The sequence below is a fragment of the Phymastichus coffea genome, unplaced genomic scaffold (genome assembly GCF_024137745.1).
Source record: "Phymastichus coffea isolate CEN01 unplaced genomic scaffold, Cenicafe_Pcof_1.1 PCOF00193, whole genome shotgun sequence".
In the NCBI taxonomy this organism is placed as follows: domain Eukaryota; kingdom Metazoa; phylum Arthropoda; class Insecta; order Hymenoptera; family Eulophidae; genus Phymastichus; species Phymastichus coffea.
In genome coordinates this window covers 143,947-164,651 of record NW_026707004.1, presented here as the reverse complement: position 1 = coordinate 164,651, position 20,705 = coordinate 143,947, and the positions used below count along the sequence as shown (strand labels likewise).

General features: G+C 40.9%; 2 protein-coding genes across 2 annotated transcripts in view; both read right to left on the bottom strand.

Moving 5' to 3' along the window:
• Positions 1 to 73: 73 nt before the first annotated feature.
• On the bottom strand, positions 74 to 2,162 carry LOC131673752 (probable cytochrome P450 6a20). Its single transcript, XM_058952007.1, has 5 exons — positions 1,664 to 2,162; positions 981 to 1,346; positions 633 to 854; positions 322 to 573; positions 74 to 237 (listed from the first exon to the last, which is right to left on the bottom strand). Exons 1-5 carry the CDS (start codon positions 2,160 to 2,162, stop codon positions 74 to 76), a joined length of 1,503 nt encoding a protein of 500 aa, XP_058807990.1.
• A 909-nt stretch (positions 2,163 to 3,071) lies between these two features.
• The window catches only part of LOC131673750 (WD repeat-containing protein 47), a 55,132-nt gene continuing 37,498 nt past the window's right edge, over positions 3,072 to 20,705 (bottom strand). The window contains 7 exon segments of the mRNA XM_058952005.1: positions 3,072 to 5,339; positions 5,341 to 5,369; positions 5,638 to 5,878; positions 5,969 to 6,276; positions 6,343 to 6,430; positions 6,432 to 6,513; positions 9,256 to 9,464. Of these exon segments, the coding sequence (XP_058807988.1) occupies positions 5,223 to 5,339; positions 5,341 to 5,369; positions 5,638 to 5,878; positions 5,969 to 6,276; positions 6,343 to 6,430; positions 6,432 to 6,513; positions 9,256 to 9,464 (1,074 nt within the window). The 3' untranslated portion in view covers positions 3,072 to 5,222.

The following is a 20,705-nucleotide window of genomic DNA, read 5'->3' as shown; positions in this document are numbered from 1 at the left end:
ACAAACTTTACTAAATTTATTCTTCTTTTCGCCAACTAATACAAAATTTATATACTATATTTGAAGTAGGTTTTTAAACTTTCTTTATATTCAAATACAAACCATCCTGCGGTGCAAGTAAAATATTGTCGAAACGCTTTTTATATACTTTGCAAGTTTTTCCGCAAATCTGGAATTTAAAATTTTTTATAGCAATCGCAAGGCCTAATTTTGTTTGGTTGTACGCGAAACGTTCACCTATAAACAGAAATAAGATTATTTAAATCACATTTTTTTTTTCAACTTTACACAATTTTAATCAATATGCTTTTTTCAGTTCACCGATGCAGTTACGTGGACCATCACCAAAAGGTAAGTAGCTGAAATTTGGCCTTGAATCAATGACCTTTTCGTCAAACCTTTCTGGATCAAATTTATCAGGATCAGGATAAATACTTGGATCGTGATGAATGGCATGAATGGGGATCGATATCCTTGTTCCTTTCGTAATAGAAATCTTATGGTCAGAAAAAGTGTGATCACTCGTTGCTTCTCTTGTTATCCAAAATATTACTGGATATTTTCGTACGGTTTCTAATGTAGTTAATCGTAAATAAATATTGACAAACGAATAACTAAATAATATTGTTTACCTTTGAAAACTTTATCTAGATACTTCATATCTTTAACAAGATCATAATTCAATTGACCGTTGTTTTTATCGAAGGTCATTATAATTTCCTGACGGAGTTTGTCTTGGATCTCAGTGTTTAAAGCCAACTCGTACATGGCATTGCTCATAGTTGTAGAGGAAGTTTCGAATCCAGCAATAAAAAATACAAAAGCTTGGGCAGTTAAAACTAGATCTGTCATTTCTGTTAAAGAGATACAATATACATACGTATATTCAGAATCATTACTAAATTTATTGTCAGCTACAGTTTTTTTATTTACAAAATTTGTAATGCCATCTATCTTTGAAATCGAAAAAGCTTTTTTACCTTCTTCTCCAGCATTATCAGAGCGTCCTTTGATATCCATCAACAAATCAACAAAATCATTTCTTCTGATGCCATTTTTCTTTCTATACTCCATAGTGTCCGTCAAAATGTTGGTAAAAAATTTGATCATTTTTTCGTTGCGAGCTATCGGTTTCAATATCAAAGCCATCCAATACGGCAATGATCTAATACCTATTCGAATCGTATTTGTCCACGAGTTAGCTAAAAAGTCTTGTCCAACTTTTCGAAATTCGCTCTTGTCATCTGACATTGAATTTGTGTTTAAACCAAAAGCGCAAACTCCAATGACGTCGGTGGTAAATTTAGCGGTGAGGTCGCGACATTCCACAGGATCATCTTTCATTGCTAATCATTTTCGAAGAAAATTGAAAATTTTCAATTTGCTAATTGTATCTTGTCGTGCACGAACATTATAAAATAATAAATATTGGCAATTGATGTTATATAAAAAAAAGAAAAAATGTTTTCATTCTACTTGAATAAGCGACAGATTATTGAACAGGAGAAAAGATTGAAAATAATTTCAATGTGTCTTCAATATTTTTTTTCTTATACACACTTTGTGAAAATTTCATAATATTATATACTTGTCAACAATGATCATTATGATAGTATTATAAATAATCAATCGAATTATTACCATATTTTTATCTGAGTCGTACCTAAGCTTTCGAGATACTTTGCAAAATTATCCGTACACTCGTTGATAAGATAAAACATCTCCTTCAGTTTCCCCCTCGAAAAAGCAGGCGTGAGATTCTTTCGCATTGGTTTCCATGTGTCGTAATTCAAAAGTACCAAATTTTTCCCGAGCGGATCAATGTCCTCGTGAACTGTGAATCCTCGATTTGTAAATCTCGAAAAATTTTTAATCAGCACATCCTTCATCATTTCAAAATCTTTGACGAGTAGCATCGGCGTATCTCCTGCAAAAAGTCCAACTGCTGGTTCGTTGGGGTAGGTATCGTAAATTGATTTAAAGTAATCTGCCAGATGAATTCTGCCGAGCTTCACATTTTTAAATGTACCGAATAGAATGGTTGGTTTCGGCCCAGGTACTTGGCGTTTTTTCCAGTAATTAAAGTTTCTTGTTAGATTAAAGTAAATATAAACGAGAACTATTACTATCGCTAGTAAAATTTCAATAGATAAACGTTCCATTTTCGTTAAAAGAAATATTAATGTACGTAATTAATTTTTCTTCGCGATTATATGAACATTTTCATTTTTTAAAAATATTTTTAAACTGTTATATTAAGCCGATTTCAATGATCTTAATTTTTTTCATGACCCTCGTTTATCACCAATATAATTTTAGATATTTTATATCATGATAATTTTTATCTCACTAGAACGAACATAAAATCACTGAAAAACAAATTATTTTCGTATCGTTGCCATTGGGCCTGTTTAATAATTTTTACACTAAAACTAATCAATCGTATTCCACCGAACTTTTTTTATTTATATTTTCAATCAACACTTCACGTATAGGCTTAAGATTTTCATGCTTCACAGACACTCGCGCTCAATTAAAAATATTAATCAACATCAACAGTCATTAATCTAAATTGATCTGATTTTAGATAAAACGTTGAAAATGTGGCCACACATCCAACTGCAACTCGAATCGACTGGCTTCTTTTCACATTGATTATGCCCCTTTTGCTGCGCTGACAAATCGATTCCGTTCCTCGCGGAAGCTGCTGTCGTTCGTTTAATATTACGCATACCTCCCACCTTAAAAACTTTCTCTGGCATCCTCGAGGGGTCTACGCTTCTCTTCGCTTTCTCCTCTGTTTTTTAAATCGCGGCTGCATTTATTAATGACAACCAACTGTACAAAATGATGTTGTATAACAAGCTGAGTAATCGATAAAGCGGATACTTTGAGTGGAAGTGCAAGATACAAAGTGCATTTCAAACGGTTAATCATTATTTTAACTACGTTATGCGACAGTCAGAGCTTAATGAATAATAAAATGAATAGATATATATTTTACTTGACGAAAATGCAATAGTTGAAATAAGCCATAGAACTAGATAGTTAAGAAGATATTGAGATTAGTTTTAATAACGCAAATTTTATTGTTTAAATTAAATATGAATGTTACATATGATGTCGTATCTACAGAAAAAGTACAAAGTAGTAAGTCACCAATCGCTTTCACGATACATCCTTACGACATAAAAACTGATTTTGTTTACACACATCTCTTACGTATCTTCCTCGCACGTTCTATAATGATCAAAGCGCCGTCAACAAGTGCCATCGATTAATTTTCTTCCGTCGTTTGCATTTCCCACGAGGAGGAAGACATGGTGCATACAGGATAAGAGAGAGGCTAAGAAGGAAATCAACTGAAAAACTGATCACTTGAAAGAGTTGATTTTGGCGATGAGGACGACGCCGGGCACACGGAGGGGAGGGAGGGGGATGAATACAAAAATAAATCGCGGATTGCTGAAGAAAAGCAGTCACGACAGAAGGCACGACAACATTGCTACGCAACAAAGAGAATGTTTTTTCTCCGTCTGCCTCTTTCACTTTTTATATCGTCTCACTTCGCCTTCGTCTCTCTACAAGCGCAGCACGCTTACAATCATTAAAAAATTAAATTAGCGCTTTCAGCGGAATCGTTACGCTCACTCTCGCTTTTATGCCAATCGTAACGTGATATTTTTCTATGCGTATATATATGATTTTCTTGTATTTATTGTGTTACAGGTTTAAGTACGATATCAGTTTAATTGATCGATTAATGCATTTTTTATTTATAATCAACGTTCGTAATAGAGATTCTAGTTGAGCGGAAAACATTTATTACGTATATTTTTACTGATGAAACCGTATCATACGTGAGCTCAGTGAATTGTCTTCTTTCCTTTCTTCTTCCTTTTTGTTTATAATTTGTACTAATTTTGTTGATCGTTACTTTTTGTTTGCATACATACGATCGGGGGATGATTCTAATATATACTGTTATTAATCCTACGTGTACATTACGTCTACGTTTAATGAGTAATTTGGCGTAGACCTATGATTTTTATTTGGAAGTAAACAAGTTAAAGATCTACAGTTTGGTCAAACTTAATAACTTTGAGTAATCAAAGAGAAAAAAAAATTATCTTAATAAAACAACAAAATCATCGTTTGGATGACTTCTACGAGGGTTACGTAAAAACAAGAGTATTTAGTAATTAATTACGGTTATAAACAATATAGCTGATGTAATTGTATGTGAGGGACTTTCTCGGGTAAATATACATCGATTATGATTAATCGTGCCAAGCTCTTTAAAACAAGAGTATTTTTTTCTTTTTTCTGTTAGAATTAGATGTTCTCATCATTTATTTCTTTTTCTCGATCAAAACGGCCAGCCAGTCTTATTATTCTCGTCTCTTTATTTTTATTTCTCGTTTTTCTTTAACTTTCTCAAATACGTTAACAAGACAAAATCGCTATGAAGCTAAGTAATACGCAAAACGTAAAACGTGTTTTATTTTTTATAATAAATGTTTGATAACAAATATCGCAGCACAACTCCCAAAATTTGGAGACATTTGCACATGTCAACGATAAATATTTTTGTTTATAAATTTATACAATGTTATATGTATTTTAATACGATGAAAAACACGCGAAAGCTTCGAAACTTCAGGAGTGTACTTATAATTATGCCATTAATCTGTTACTTTCTTGCTGTGAGTTAGCTAAAAAAAATCAACCGACTAAAATTAGTTTACAAGCAAGATCACAAATTGTTTGACGTTTCTATAAGTAAGCTTATTTAATTGTTTTTATAGTTCATCGACAATTATATCGGCGTTTTCCGTTGTTGCTAGTAAAAAACACGAAATTTCGAAGTAACTTCGTATCGTTTTCATAGATAAAAAATATATGTAAAGATATTAAAAATCTTTTTTTTTTTTTTGTTACATCGATAAATAAACGAACGGAAGTGTCATCGACGTGAATTACTATAAGACAGGCAAATTGAACAAAATATACTAATCTAGTTACTCAATGAAAATCAATACTTCAAATTAAAATGACGAATTCAACGTATGTTTTGCTATCTAATAGCATTTTTTTTTCAATTTCAATAACAAAAATTCAACAATGTATCTCTTCTGCAAGTGGGAAATGAAAAAAAATTGCTGCTGCTGGTTTGCCCGTAAATATAGTGGTCGTTCAAAAAGAAGACGTTGGCAGGCGATTTAGACTGGCGGTAGAGCCCAAAGAGTTGATGTTTTATCGGCCGAAGTGCTAAGGAATGAAAATTCTGTTGGGTGCCAGCGTGCTGAGATTACCTTGTCTTGATGCTGAGCAACGACAAACGCTTGGCAGCGGCATTGTCAGATCACCTAGAGAATGAAAATGAAATTAGAATGATTGAATGCTTAATTTTTTCTAATTGTGTGTTTGAACCTACAAATTATCATTATAATATTGTACAGTAAAGTAATGAAGAAATGATAGGGCAATTAAAAAACGTACAACTCGTATGATTCTCTACACATTTTATGAGATAAAGAATTAAATTTACTTAAAAATTGCCGGATTTCTTCTTACTTAATTGAATAAGGAAAACTCGTTTGACAAATTCCAAGCGTGAATGTCTAAAAATCTCACCTTGTAGATCCGTAAGAACGATTTTGTTGTCGTAGCCACCGGTGAGCAGATAGTAAGCAGACGGTGAGAATCGAATGCTTCTAATGTCGGCGGCGTGTGGTTTGAAGCATTGCACATTGCGCCCACCGCGTATGTCGAACAGCACGCAGCTACTGTCCTCGTGACCGGAGACGAGAAGACGACCCGACGGATCGACGCACACTGCCGCGACCGGACTGCCGGCCTGTGAAGATTCGGTATGAGTTAGACGAGGTAGTGAAAGACAGTCCGACGGGGACACGTTTCCACGAGCAGCGCGCTCGGACAACGAAGACCATTAACTAAAACGCACCCTGCTGCCGGGCACGGTGGCTGGTGTGATCATGTTGACGCAGCCACGCGTCCTGAGATCCCAGAAGCGCACGGACTTGTCCTGCGAGCCGCTGACAAACATCGCGCCGCCCCAGTTGTACAAGCTCAACACGTGGCCGCTGTGGCCGCTCAGCGCCTGGAACGGCGTGCCGGTAGCGCAGTCAGTCACGTAGATCTTGCAGTCGCCGGCACCGCCGCTTATCAACAGGCTCGACTTGTTCGATGTATCCTCGAGGAAGCACAAGTCGCGCACCGTACCGTCGTGCATCGTCAACTCCACTTCTTGACCTGGTGAAAGAGTAGTTTTCTTTTTAATCAGTTGCGATTTGATCGAGATGGCGGCGATATAGCTACCTTCGAGGTTCGATGTGTCAGCGTTGAAGCGCATGAGTTTGACGGTTTTGTCGTTGCTGCCGGTGGCCATCAGTTGACCGTCGGGTGTCCCAGGCCAAGCAATATATCGAGCCCTTGTGGTGCTTCGTTCTCTTGAATAGAACTGTCGGCTGATAAGTTTGATGATCCTCTCTGCAAGTCACAAGATTTTCATGTTATCATTGCCGTGAGCTCATCTCAAACGAGCGCTTCGAGAGGTTTACGAAAAGATGACTTTTTGTCAATCTGACTGCGCATGTATCTCTAAATTTACTACTAAAGCATGTAAAATGAGAAGCGATTCACCTTAGAGTGGGAGCCTTATTTTTGGAGCTTGCGCAAAATAAAAGACAAACGTATCAATGATGTTTGCGTGCGATACGCAACGAAATGGCGTTTAAGATATATGTGGCATACAAAGGCTGAAAGCATAGCTGGATTAGCTTGTCGGCAGAGCGGCGCAACCCATCAACCTACAAAGCCTGAGCAATCCCAAAAATGCGATGATATCGGTAAAAACGAAGACTAGTTAACCGCGAAAGAGCAAGATCACCATTCTGCGATAAGTTTTCGTGTTTTTTTCGCGCATGAGCGCGCGCGTATCTAGTTCGCGCGCGTCTCCAACTGTACCTTGCGACCCGCGGATATGGTCGTAAAAAGAATGAACGTTGGCAAAACGCAACACCTCTCACCTAATTCCCATAGGACCTTTCGCCGTTTGCTCGCACTTTTTGTGTCATCCGCGGATGCTTCGTTATTTGTTCTTCTTTCTTTTCTTTTGGCTTTTGGATCTTTCGGCAAGATAGACTAATTTTAGTTTCGGAAACTGACATACGACATTTAGAAAATGATACGTATCGTTTATGCCAGCCGTCACATCGATGGATAGAAAAGTATTAAAATTGCGACAATCAAAGCAGGACTCGTTTAATCTCGCTACATAAAGCTCGCACCAGGTCATTGCATAATTTGCATGACGATAAGCGCATTCATTGAGTTTTCTCGCGCGCTTTCATTATCCGTCGAAGAGCAAAAGCGAACGGCGAGTTTGATCGCAAACTCGCCAAAGCGTCGTAAAGAAAAAAACAAGAACTTTCGTTCTCAAATTGATTAACGATATCGGAGTCGTGTGAAATTCGCGCGCTCGCTCGAATAAAAGTCCTGACGGCAAAAAGAGATCGCCGCCAAACTTTCACCCGCGCGAGATGTATACTTGCACTGATCCTAATTAGCCGTTGTCTTTCCCACCGTGCCTCCAATCTTTTTTTTTCTCTTTTTATAATTATGATCTTGGGAGTTTTCGTTACTTCATTTACACAACTAAGTTGTTGCATCTATTGTCTGCGGAAAGAAGAGGACGACGAAGACTTTCGTTTTCTTAGCGAACGATAATGCCGCAATTTATGCGTGGCGTTCGTTTCGAAGTTCAGTTTAGGAGAATAATTTTCCGAGTTTCCGGATGCACAAATTGACGAGATAAAGAATCGACGAACGGTAAAGTATTTTTTTGGTTTTCCTCGCGGAAAATTAACGAGCTTGAATATTTCAGATGCTTGCGTTTAAGCGCGGATGCGACAGATAATTTTTCGTGACCATCTTGTTTCTAATCGAGAAACCGCTGACAGAAAGGGGCACATTGGAAAAAGAATGAAAAAAAAAAAAAAATCAGGCGCACCGTCGCTCGAGAAAAGTGTCACTTCGAGCGTTCCGCCTTTTCACGAGTACTTCCTTGCATCTTTATCGCGCGCATGTGCGCGCATCGCAACGTTCGCGCTCCGTTTGCTATAGAGGACTTACATACTCGCGAAATTAGGCTGCCGCGGGAAAAATGTTTTCGAATTTAGTTGTTTTTTTTTGTCTGAACGCTTTTTTAAAAGCGTTTTTTTTACGTTTGAGCAATTTTTCCTTGTCTCGCTAGTCGAAGTTGACAACAGAGTGCACGTGAATTAGCAAGGTGCGACGATTTTATTGTTTTGCAATTGATTTTTAACGCAAAGCGACTAACATATTTTAAAATGCCGCAAAATTAACACGTAAACGCACAAAAAGCAAAATTGGAAACTGAATATTCGAAGTATAACGAACAACTGTCGGCTGTAGGTACGTTCGTCAAATTTTGATCGCTTGACCATGTAATGAGCGTGACCTGACAGGCCAATGATAAAGGTCCAGTGATTTGCAAAAGAATAATTCGAAGCAAATGTGTGTCACGAGACTTATCCAAACGTTAAGTTTAATGCTTCGGTCGGCGAGAATCTAAGCGCGTGAATTTTCTCTCGGAGGCGCGACAGCCGCGTGCGATTTCGCTCGCTCGTGTACGCGAAAAATCATAGACCGGAAGATGCTTTTTTCTTCTTGTAAAAGAGATGTTGTGGAATGCTCTGATTGCCGCAAGATTAATGAACAAAAAATCGCAAAGTTATACAGGTGAAGCAGTAGCGCATCGAAAGCGCGACTGATGCTTAATTTTCTAATGCTATTTTTTGCTTCATCCGTTTGTATATAGTCAACGAAACAGAGTCGAGTTTTCGAATAAAATTTGTAAAAGACGTTGACAATGCCTGAAATTACAGCAGATACCCGCTCGTCGTAAGAACGTTCTTGCATCATTTCGTTAAACGGCCCGACGGGCTTGTCGTCATCTATCGCACATATTTCAAAACAATTCCGTTCGAATGAACTCTATGAATTAACGTGTCCTCTGGTTTTTCCGTAACGTGCCATTAAAAATAATAAAAGCAATAACAAGTTTGCGATGCAGTCTTACACGCCAAAGTGCTTGGCATCGGTTTCTCCAAGCGGAATCTTGAGCCGTGCGGCACAGTGATTATGAAAAAGCCCATAGCAGCGCGTGAAGAGCTTCCATTTGCTGAAAAGACAAAGGCGAAAACTCACCGAACATCGTGAAGCTTGGGATAGGCGCATATCCGTAGAGTCTTGGAGTTGGAGCCGACGGCGTATAGCTTGCCGTGGGGATGGAACTCGGCGCAGCGCACTGCTTGCACGTCCTCGAGGGTCGTGACTGGCACGAAACGCGGCCGACCGGCGCCACCGCCGCCGACGCCGCTGCCATTGCTACCGTCCAAGTCGGCCCGTGGCTCCTGCTGCAACCACCAAACAGATGGCGATTAGGCGCGGAAGCCTCGACGTTGCAGCTTAATTGGAGATCGAGGCGCGGATGGTGATTTGCGAGGCCGGCCGTTATTAAACTCATACGCGCGATAATGCTCGCGAATCCTTGTAGCTGCCGGCAACTTCCGGCGCGAGAGATCGCGGGCGCGGAAAATTGCGAAATTTCACGATGGCGCGCGCGGATGTAACGCCGCGCGCCGGGAAGTCGAGCGCGTTGCGAGGCGCGGACAAAGGAAGCGCGATCGGGATATCGCGGAGCGCGGCGATATCGACGTGATAATTCGGACCCGAGGAGAGCATCTCGCGCCCGCGTACGTCGTGGGATGAGCTTCGCGCCTGCGAATGCGTTGCGTGCGAATCCTGCGCTTCGAGACGTTCCCAGCGGCACAATCGCCTCAAAGACAAACGGGCGATTGATAAGGGAAGAAGGCAATTAACGCCTGCTCGTCCTGGGAGCGCGTCAATCTCCAAGCGGCAAAAGTTGGCGTAGGCGCGCAAAGGTAGAAAACGGACGAGGCAAGAGAGGACCGAGGGGTCTGCCAGCCGCGCCGATCATAACAGCACTCCTTCACGCTTTTACTTTCGCAGCTAGCTCATTAAAATCATCATCGCCGCTCGCTCGCGCGCTGCTCCCTTCATCAGCAAGCCAAATGAGAACTCGAAGGATGAAGGACCTCGTTATGACCGCGAGCCGCTTAATAAATCCATTGGCTTCTTATTGTGCGTTGAGGCTTTTAACGGTAAAAATTGCAATTGCGGTGGAGAGAAAAAAAAACACGCGCTAAAGCTCAATCAACGCAGCGTGTTAACGAGATTTCGGGGGAGATACGACTGCATTATGAAGACGTTGGCTTGCGAGCAGTAGCCAAACGCAAGCAGCTATATCAACCGCAAAGATACATAAATGCATGTGTAATGTATTCGAGGGGGCGAATTTTGGAACGAATTAGGCCGGTTCTTTTTGTATTTGTTTTTTAATTTCTTGAATTTTTAATAGATGAAAGTTGGTTATCATCGGTGCGATCGACGCTCAACCCGGAAGCGCGCGCAGCTACGTCCTTGTCGCATTTTTAATTATTCCACTTTCTCCGTGGGCAACTGGAATGGATTTTCCTTATATTCGAGCGACGGTCGACGACCAGGCACTCAAATTTCACAAAACGAGCCAATGAAACGAGAGATATCGCGGCGGCGTGGAAAAACGTTAAATCAAACAAAAGACCTCGCGCAGCTGTGCGCCCCGATACAAAGTTGCAGTCTAATGGTTCGAGTGCTCGATCTCGGTTCAGGTCAACTTTCGAAAACAGGTGTTTGGCGTAGGGCACCTCGGGTGATGGATTGCAACGCAGTTGCCATTCGCGCCGCGGAGTCACTCGGTCATCTGTGCGCGGGCGAACGGCATTTCGTCGTTAAAGCGTTGCGCTTCGAAAAGCGAGCGCCGACAATACTTTATTGGGACAGCCAGTGATGCAAAGGATCACTAGGACGCCAGTGCGCTCGTAAGTCACACTTTGCGCTCATTATTGCCAAAGCGTACATCGCGTAACCGATCGCACAATTTTCTCCCCCCCCCCCCTCTCTTCCTCTATAATTCAACGCATTGTGGACTAGAAAATCACTGTGTTCTGCAACGCAAACACACGAAATTGTCTAGTTTGTTCGATATTTATGAACACTTCCCGACTTAACTTTTTCAAAAGCGAGGTGGTGTAAGCAACAGTCTAGCAACACTGCGAGCAGTCAATATTTGCGAAAAAAAGAAATTATCCATCACTTATGAAATGTACTTTCGACACGAGAGACTTCCAGCATAACAATGTACAATTTTTTCTCTTCTCTAAACAATCGTTGACTTTTTCCTCGCGTGGCATTTACTGTTCCAAACGCATTTTCCATTATGCCCCGGCAACAAAAGAACGAAGCGCGATCGAATGTGAAAGCTTTAATCGAGAACAATAATTTCATAAAGTGTAGTCGGCGAGTGAGAACCAGGTCGAAGTTATGTACTTTCGATACTTGCAGCGTTAAGAGAAGATTGCTCGTCGATTTTCTTCCGGACCACTTTAATCTTTTGATCATTATTGGAAGCCACGTCTCGTCAACCATATGCCGAAGACAAGATGAGTTTTTGCTGGGACTAATCGAATTTATTGTTGCGATATCATTATCGAATGACTTGAACGTTGATTTTACAAGGGAGATGAATTTAATTGGTATTTTTATGCTTTTTTATAGTAAGAGATGAAGCAAGCGATTTTTATTTTCTACGAATGTTTCTTTTAAAGCGACTTTTTATAATCTTTCCGCGAACAATAATAAAGGGCTTCATTATTTCATGATTTTCATTTCTTTCAGTCTAATAGAAAATCAGACGTTTCGATTGCTTGCAATTATTTTATACCCTAAGTTCTAAGAATTCACCGTATATTTCGATTGTTCACTCTATTGACTGCGTTTCCAAAGCTATAATTTTTCGCCAAACTTGCATTATAATTTCGAATTTCCTTACATTACAATACACAATTTTACGCAAATACGTAACATCAAATCGCTGATGACGCGACGAATAAGGAAGCATATTCCTATATACGCAACTTTACATATCACGCAATAATCAGAACAGTTACTTAACAACGTACACATCGTCGACGACAGGCGCTTCACCTCTTTCGCATGTAATTTTACATCGCAGAATTATCATGACAGCTGCAAAAATTAAATTATGCACGCGTAGCTCGTCTATATTACAAGCTACTTAATTAATTAATAAAAGGGAAAAAATAATATCGACCGCGTGTTCGAGGTGGCACCTAAGCCATTCGGAAAAAACATGATAAATATTCCTTCAATCGGATCGAAAAATCAATCGTCGTTTGATTCCTTTCCACCGATGGAAAGAAAAAAAAAAGACAGAGATAACCATTGATTTCTGAATCCAACAATTTTTCCGTGGGCTTATCGATCTGTTACGATAATTCGAATAATTTTAAATTTTCGCTTTCAAACTCCCTGAATATATACAGCCTGATTGTGACACGTATCTTCGTCCATTGTAAATACTATTATAATTAAAATCTAATTATTAGCTGAATAATTCATTCATTAACGGACGCTACTTTCGAAAGTTCCATGCAATAAAACATCATAATTAAAAACCGGTTGACATGTACATCGGACACACTTATTCGTTTTCGCTCTTTCGAGCGCGTTTGTAGAATTCGAGAAATTGTTTTCGCGGATAGCGAAACCTCTTATCGCCGGGCAATCGTGCACGGAGACAGAGAAGGAAAAAAAATGCAAATTAAAGACACCGTTAAAAGCGAGGTAATAAAGCACTTTCTTTCGTGGCGCAGTGGTTTGATATTAAAAAAAAAAAAGAAAAAAAAAAGAATGCGCCGACTAATTACACGTGTACTTTCACTTTTTAATCTGGAACCTACCCCTCCCCCTCCCCTCCGCTAATCAGTACAGAGACGACACAGCGACGATCTTTCAACTGCGACACTTGTTTCGTTTGCCAACGGGCTTTGAGTTATAATTGGCCGAAACGCCCGGCCTGCCTTTCGTAAGCTTATAAACGCGTTGGCCAATGTTTGCCTTCCGCACGTTTCTCTTCGCCATAACGACCGTCTGCTATTTATCGTTCCGTAACTTATCAGTGATGCTGAAAATGATGATTGGGGTACAATGGTGAAGACACCGTTGTTTGCAAACCTACTTCCAATTTTGGCTCATTTTTCAGCGCATGCCGCTTAAAAAGAAATGTCGTCGACTACTTGCTTTCCACGCTGCAAGCTTGCAAAAGCCAACCATTTGCGTTTGCGATTTGTCGTTTGTTTTCGTGTTGCGAAGAACAAAGGGAAGAGAAAAAGCACACACAAACCATGTAACTCCCTCGTCGTCTGCCAGGCTTCTCGGCCGGTCGACCAGTCTTACTCTGCCTGGTGCTACTCTCAAAGCTGCGTCCATTCTCATCGACGTCGACCTCGAGTAAATTCTCCATGGACCTCCGTCCATTCATACCCTTGCCGGGCCCACTGCTCTTCGGACTCGTCCTCACCCGATTTCCATTCATGTCGTTGTATTCCTCCCACTCGCTAACCTCGCTCCTGACGTCTTCCAACGATCTCGTTCGACCAACGGCACAAGTGCACGGCGGCACCGAGTGTCTGCCGGCCGATCCCGAGCTCTTGGTGCTCCGATTGCGCGACGGCCGATGGTGATGCTGCCGCGCAGGCTGATCTATCATCAGCATCCTCGGCGACACAGCCGGCATCTGCATCGGCGCCGGATTCCTGTACAACGGCGCCAGGTAATAGTAATCCCCGGCTAGCTTGTTCGAGCTCGGCCTCGTCGGTACGTAGTTGTAATCGTGATGACTGGCCAGCGGACTGACCCACTGCGTTATCGGGTCCATTGGCATCGGCCGATAACAGAATCCGCGCGTCGACGAGGGGTTTCGGTAGATCGACGGCCATGGCCGATGATGATGATACTTGAGCTCGGCGCCGTAACGCGGATCCAGGATGCGTATGTCGCCCATCGCTCAGCCTTCCGAGGACTCGCGCATCGGGGGCGGATTGTCGTTTGCCACGCTTCCCGTCGACCGATCGCACGGCCTTTGGCGCGCGCCCCGAGATCAATCCAATTTTTTCACTCCCGACAACGCGGACTTTCGTCAGCGTCGCAGACTGCTTCGGTTCTCTTCTCTCCGCGATCGCCGTTGTTATATTTTAATGGCCCTTGATTCGACAAAAAGCACTGTGTCGCTCACTGCCGCCGGACACCAGAAAGCACTGTCTTTCCCCTCCGAGATAATCGGCTTCGGTCTTGTTTCCACTCCGACAGTCGACCGTTCGCTCCGCGAATAATAAACAAAAGTGCGTGCTCGGGTGCCGGGAGATACCGTGAATCGCGCGCGAGCGGCGTAACTCGACTGCGCTACGGAGACTAGGCGCTTGACGCGCGGGAGACGACCCACTTTACCACCGCCAAGTTTCCCCACCTTGGGAAACGCCTGCTGCCCGCCGCTGCACCGGCTCGAAGGATCTCGATTTTCTTGAAGCTTACCACTTTCTCGACTCCGTGCGTCAATTATCGAATCGTGGGCCGACAGGGGATGATGCGTACACACTCGTTACGCTCTCATGGAGGTTTGTTACGATTGTCGGCCAAGGATCAACCACATCTTGGTATCTTTGCCGATGAGTCAAAACCGCATTCGGGATAGTTGTCCCAATTGTTGTGAAACCAGGCGTTTTCGAATTCGCGCTTCCATCGATACGTAAACTAATATAAAATCGTGGACGTAAGTAACGTCATTTTTACAAACACATGACATGTTTATTGTTGATCGTGATCGAGGTTATCCTCGAGGAATGGCATTCCGTGCGGCGTACTGTTTACTTGGCGCACGATTAAAAGAAATGCAATTAGTTACATGAAACGGCTTTCGTTTTTTTATAACAATGCGATGTATTGCCTTTTTCGAGAGATCGAGCGGCATGCAACTGGTGCATGAAATAATCGGAACCCCACTCCTACAGCGATCAACGAGACGAGGCACAATTAACGTCGCCATAAAGCTCGGCGATCGCTGACGCTTGTTTTTGTCAATCGATTCGCGAAAAGCACGAAACAGCAGTTTACTTAATTGACGCCGTGCGCGCGCGTAGCAGACACGATCGAGCGCACAATTTGAAAGCGCTTCTGGAGTTATCATTGCGCGTTTTTGCTTTGCATCCACGAGTTCAAAATCCTTTGGTGAAAAACTTTCATTTTTCCTCAACGAGGGTCCATATTATGTATACTCGTGTAACACAGAGCGAAAGTTCAGCCGCGAATAAAACCAACGTGTTTATATGCGTTCCGGCTTCATTTTGTTTGCTAATCTAACTGGTTTATTGCTTATGGACGTGTTAAAATATATTGCTACTGCTGAAACTGACGCATTCGATAAATTATTCTCGAAAGGAACAAAAATAAATTAGAAATTCAGTCGTTACGAAAAGAAAAAGCCTTTATTTCTCTCAAACCACTCATCAGTCACAATCGACCACGAAAAAAAAAAAAAAAAAAAAAACACGAAAGAATTACAGTCGAGAGTCGTTTTTTCTATTCTTTTTTTTGTGTAGGATCCTAATTCTCGCGAGCAAAAGGACAAGTGCGTGAGTTTTAGCTTTCTCCAGTCATCACGCTCCGTTAACAATCGATCAATGGTCACTTCTTGTACGGTCCATACTTCGTTTATTCGTTCCGTCTTTTCCAGTCAACACAATGCTCGCAAATCATAGATTTCTAATGCAGATTCGCGGCGCAGGCTCTCGTGCGTCGCGTACGAAAAGTAGTACAGCCATTGATTGGCGTGTTTTAAGTTTGATACGTTGACAAGGATTTCGGTCATTATAACAAAGCCTTTTTGCAAATATTTAAAAGTGGTTGGACAGATTGCATCCGTGCTCGCACCGAGACACCCTGCGATTTCCCGTCAGCTCGCGACTGTATCGTTGCGTGAGAACGCCGAGGAATTCGATCTACTGACAAATCAACGGGAGGCTCGTGTATAGAGCTGCGAAATATAGGTCGACTGTTGGATATCGCGTGACATCCTGTCGACAGGATCACCAAGTGACGTAGGTCGGATATGAAATGACTTTGATTGTCAATCTCGCGCGGCTATTTTGTCGTTAATTCTTAGAGGAGAATTGCTCGACGCCTTGAAATGTCCACAAGTAAATGTCAAACAACTGCGAACTTCGCACTCGATCAGCTCTTTCTGAAGAAGCACGTAATTAGAATTCAGCCCGACGTTTATAATGATTCGCATCCGCTGCGATTTGCAAACACATCGAAATCCACTCATCGTAATCACCTTCTACCTGACGCCATTGGGTTCGATCCATAGAGAAAGTGCGCGCGTGCACATTGTAGACGAGATCACTCAGTGCCCCGTGATTATAATACCAGAGCATCGCGCTCGCGAAAGAAGGAGCAGGTCGGCCGTGTTTTCTCTCCATCCGTGCGCACTCGCACGCCGTGAGTTGGAAAGTCCGAGTCTTCATTTTTGCCAGGGCGTCTATATATTTTTTTTTGTTTATTAACGTGCCGAGTAGAACGTATGTATTTAATAATAAAGCGAGGAGTTTTGATTGGGGAAATGTTGATGGTTAGTTTTTGCACTTTCACTAGCGCGCGGTTCGGTCGCTGTGGTCATTTTTTATTTCTTACTCTTTCATCGCTCAACCTGCGTCTGTTCGAGTACGAAAAAAAAGAGAAAAAAGAAAAAACAAAAAAAAAACCATCGAGTCGTGAATGTGCTTAGAATTTTACACCAATAACACAACGTCATTTGCTCAGCTTTATGTCTACGTTTCGAGCTGACAATTATGATTACAGGTTGTAAAATTTGAATTCATCATTAGAGCACGTATAAAGTTTTACAATCGTCTAACAATAAGTATAGGTATATTAAAATGCTTTCATAATTTTAGGACATGCAAACATGAATTAGGTCACGATAAAAACTAGCGCAAGCACAATTGTCTCGCGGGAAACAACTGTCGAGTTTCCGGTAGAGCAGAAAGTTGAATCATAACTGATAACATCGGAATACACGAGTGTCCTTTTGAAACGCAAACAAATAATAAATGTACATTGGTTAAAGACACTGTACTTGCAAAGTAAACAACCGTAAATTGGCAAGCTCGCTCTGCAACGTAACATCATGTAAAATAGCTTCATCTCGCCGTGCGAAATTTCACCGGAGATTAAGTTTTGCCGTTTCTAACGAAAAATCAGTGAAACTCGAGCGCGTGCACTGTAAAAAGCGAGAGTGCTGCTGCTTGATTTCTTACAGTACGTATCATGCCGGCAGATAAATCATTCTCGAGACCAGTATATTCCTTTGCAAAAGAGCCTTTCTCTCTCTCTCTCTTTCTCTTATTTAGGCCCCACGAGCTACGCAGAAACCATCTAATTCACACAGAGGTAAGGGCAATTAGGCGCGAGTCCAGCTTACGGAGAATGGAAAACCATTAGAAGCGATCGTCGCTTGGATTTTACTCTTAGTCATTGCAATTAGAGAAGTAGCTGAAGTCCCATTTTGCGTTTTATGCTGGACACGTTTTAAAATACGGTTATTCATTCCGATCGAAATCAATTTATTTCGCACGCGCACGCCAACTGCTGTTTATTAAATGAAAAAAAATAGAGAATTTCAAGGAATCGTGACAACGGATTCGTAATTTATAATCGCCATCTGAACTGATCTGACGACACGCATTTCCTTCGCGATCATTGCGCTTGAAAATCTAAATAACTCAAGCAATCGCTTAGTTTTCTCTTTTCTTTCTACACGGCTAATCTTTCCGTTAAACGCCGTCGTAACCTTGACAAAAAGAAACATCAATATTTCAAGCTTAAATAATGAACCGCGCTGCGATAAAGTTGAAAAGCAATCGCTATGGACTGCCGACCATTCAGCCTGCCCCGTTAGCGTATGCGCAAAAACGTCCCAAGCGAAGAAAGCCACGCCGCGATCAGGAAGAAAGGATGGAATATACGCCTCGCGCGCCCGAATTTTCGCGAAAGCCCGCGCGGCGCGGCGAAGTATTACGAGAGAGTCATAAAGCGAAACGGCGCCAGCGCGCCGCTCAAGTTAAAGAGGCTGCATCGCGATTCGATTAACTGTAAACTTGTTCTCCCGCGGGCCGTAACAAAATTGTTGCGCATGGGGCTAAATCACGCGATTTGCCGAGCTCCAGCCAATTGAAAAAAATAAAATAAACAAACAAACGAACCACCCGTAAGTCTACTAAAAGAAAATTTAACGCTTAATTTAAGACTCGAGGAGCCCGCCCTTTTACATTTCGCCAACCTCTCTTCATGCGTGCGAAGACGATACGCCGTGGCTGCCCTTGTACGTGGCCTGCTGGGTTGGGAACAGCGTAAGTGGATTACGGTATGCGCAATATTCAATTGCTCAAATTGTTGCCAGCCTTATTTTTATCAATTTGGAAGCGCTGTTGCGCTGATCCTCGATTTGCCTTCAGGGATAAACACAGCCAATTATATTGATGCTACATAACGGTAGCTCAACGCTATTTCCGCGGAAATAGGCACAATTTGTATACAGTATGGTACGATGCTTTCCTGACAATTAATGAGTACATTTTTTTCGCTTTCTGTAAATCAAAAAGAATTGTATTCGAGTCACCACTTCTCCGAAGCTCGCTGAAACGTTTCATTTCGTAAGGATAACAATTCAGTTCGATCTATTAATTACTTGTTTGATCATAAGCGATCAAAAGGAAATACAATCAATCACACAATTTATCAAAAATGAACGCGTTCAAACGTTGTATGTTGGTATCTGTTTTTCAATACGTTGCTTTGATAATTTGAGTTAGTTCTTGACAATTTTGATAATAATGCAGTTAAAGTTACATTATTACTTACTATTTATTTTTTTTTCATATCGACATTGAAAATTATTCCTTATGATAATCTCACTTGCATCGTTTTTTTAATTCAAACACCGTTAAAATGAAATTCTTTCATAATTTCATTAACTGCAACTTTCTGTACTTATTTATATAATGTAATAAATTAAAATGCATCTTTTAACATGAATTGATGATACATCATATAACCCAACATAAATCAACTCGACTGTTCAAGCAAAATTATAATCAATCGCTTAAAGATTGGATTCACTTAACTAGTAATGGCAATAATTTACTTGCGAGTCAAAGATGTGAGTTTAACTACCGCCAAGCGTGCATGAACGCAAGTTACAGCAACAGAGAATATGTTTGATAATTATAATTTTCATTAAAATCTACATCTAAGTTTTTCCTTTAAACTGCATTAATATATCCATCCTAGTAACACTGCGTAAGCCTGGTTACAGATTTTTCAAAGTCTGGACCATTACAGTCGCAAATCATTCAACAAGTTTTTCCTTTTTCAAACTAACTTCGACAATAACACTACCTACTAGTCCAACCAAGCACCAAAACAGATACCTGTTACCGATCGCTTCCTTGTACCATATCTTACTATGTACACTTTTACGATTTCCAGTTCTCTACATTACCGATCATTCAAATTTTCCAATCTCTAACGCAACGCGGCGCTCGCACCTGAGTAGCAGAAATATAAACATTGGGAAGTTGAATACGGCCGAAATACAGATTACGATCTTGAGTGTTACGTTAAATCGCCCACATAAAAACACAATGACAACGATAGCTGTCGGAATTTCCGGGTTTATATGAGCAGACAATGGGCGGCCGTTTTGCATTTTCAATTTGCAAATGTCTGAGACAAAAAATTGCTGATGATTAATTGGCTGATCTGAATCAAATAGCCTTGCTAACCATAATGACATTGACATGTTGTTATTTTTGTAGCGTCATTGGTAATCGACAAATATAATTATTAAAGTTATATAACCGTACGAGATTATTCAAAAATAATGACATCGCAAACAATTGTTCGGCTGTTACGAGCACTTCAATCAAAAATCGTTCCGACGAGCATTGTTATATTTCAATAAAAATATTATGCAACGCTGAAATCAATTATTACACTTATATAGATTAGCAATCAGTATGTTTAATATACAAATAGGCAAAATTGTTCCATAAAATAATAGGAAGGAAATATAGGAATAATTATATAGCAGAATCGTTTATCCATACTGAAAAGGGTGAACTAAGCGTGATTATTTGATATTTTTCGACGCCGAACAGACACGTTCGCGTGTACAATAACTCACTTGATAGAAAAATATAGCGCAAAATCGTTACTGATTAAGAAACTTGCAGGATGGAATGGACAATTGATAACACCTAAAATTAAGGCCTGCGAGACTTGTTCTTTGGTTTAGATTAGGATTAACTTTAGTTTGATTTAAAAAATGATTTTCTGTTTGAATTTTTTAGAAGCGGTTCGACGAAAAGAGCGACGATCTCCTTCGTATTTATATATATATATTGGTTCACAACGAAAGCTGGTGAGCCAATTCTATATAATATTAAGATTCATTATCAAGCTCAATGCAGGGTCGGCAAGAGCTGAGGAGATATCAGAGAGGACAGTAATCCCAATAATTATTGAAGAGCACTTGAAATACTGTGAATTTCTCGGTTCACAGTTTCGGAACGCAAACTGTGAAACACTTCTGACGAAACTTAATGGGATTCGACCTG

Bases quoted from the DNA above. Each gene is read 5' to 3' on its own strand.
- LOC131673752 (XM_058952007.1), bottom strand. From the start codon at position 2,162: ATGGAACGTTTATCTATTGAAATTTTACTAGCGATAGTAATAGTTCTC. The intron at 855-980 runs GTAAAAAAGCTT...TCTCTTTAACAG, and splicing joins TGATAATGCTGGAGAAGAAG to AAATGACAGATCTAGTTTTA. The intron at 238-321 runs GTGAACTGAAAA...TTCTGTTTATAG, and splicing joins TGGTCCACGTAACTGCATCG to GTGAACGTTTCGCGTACAAC.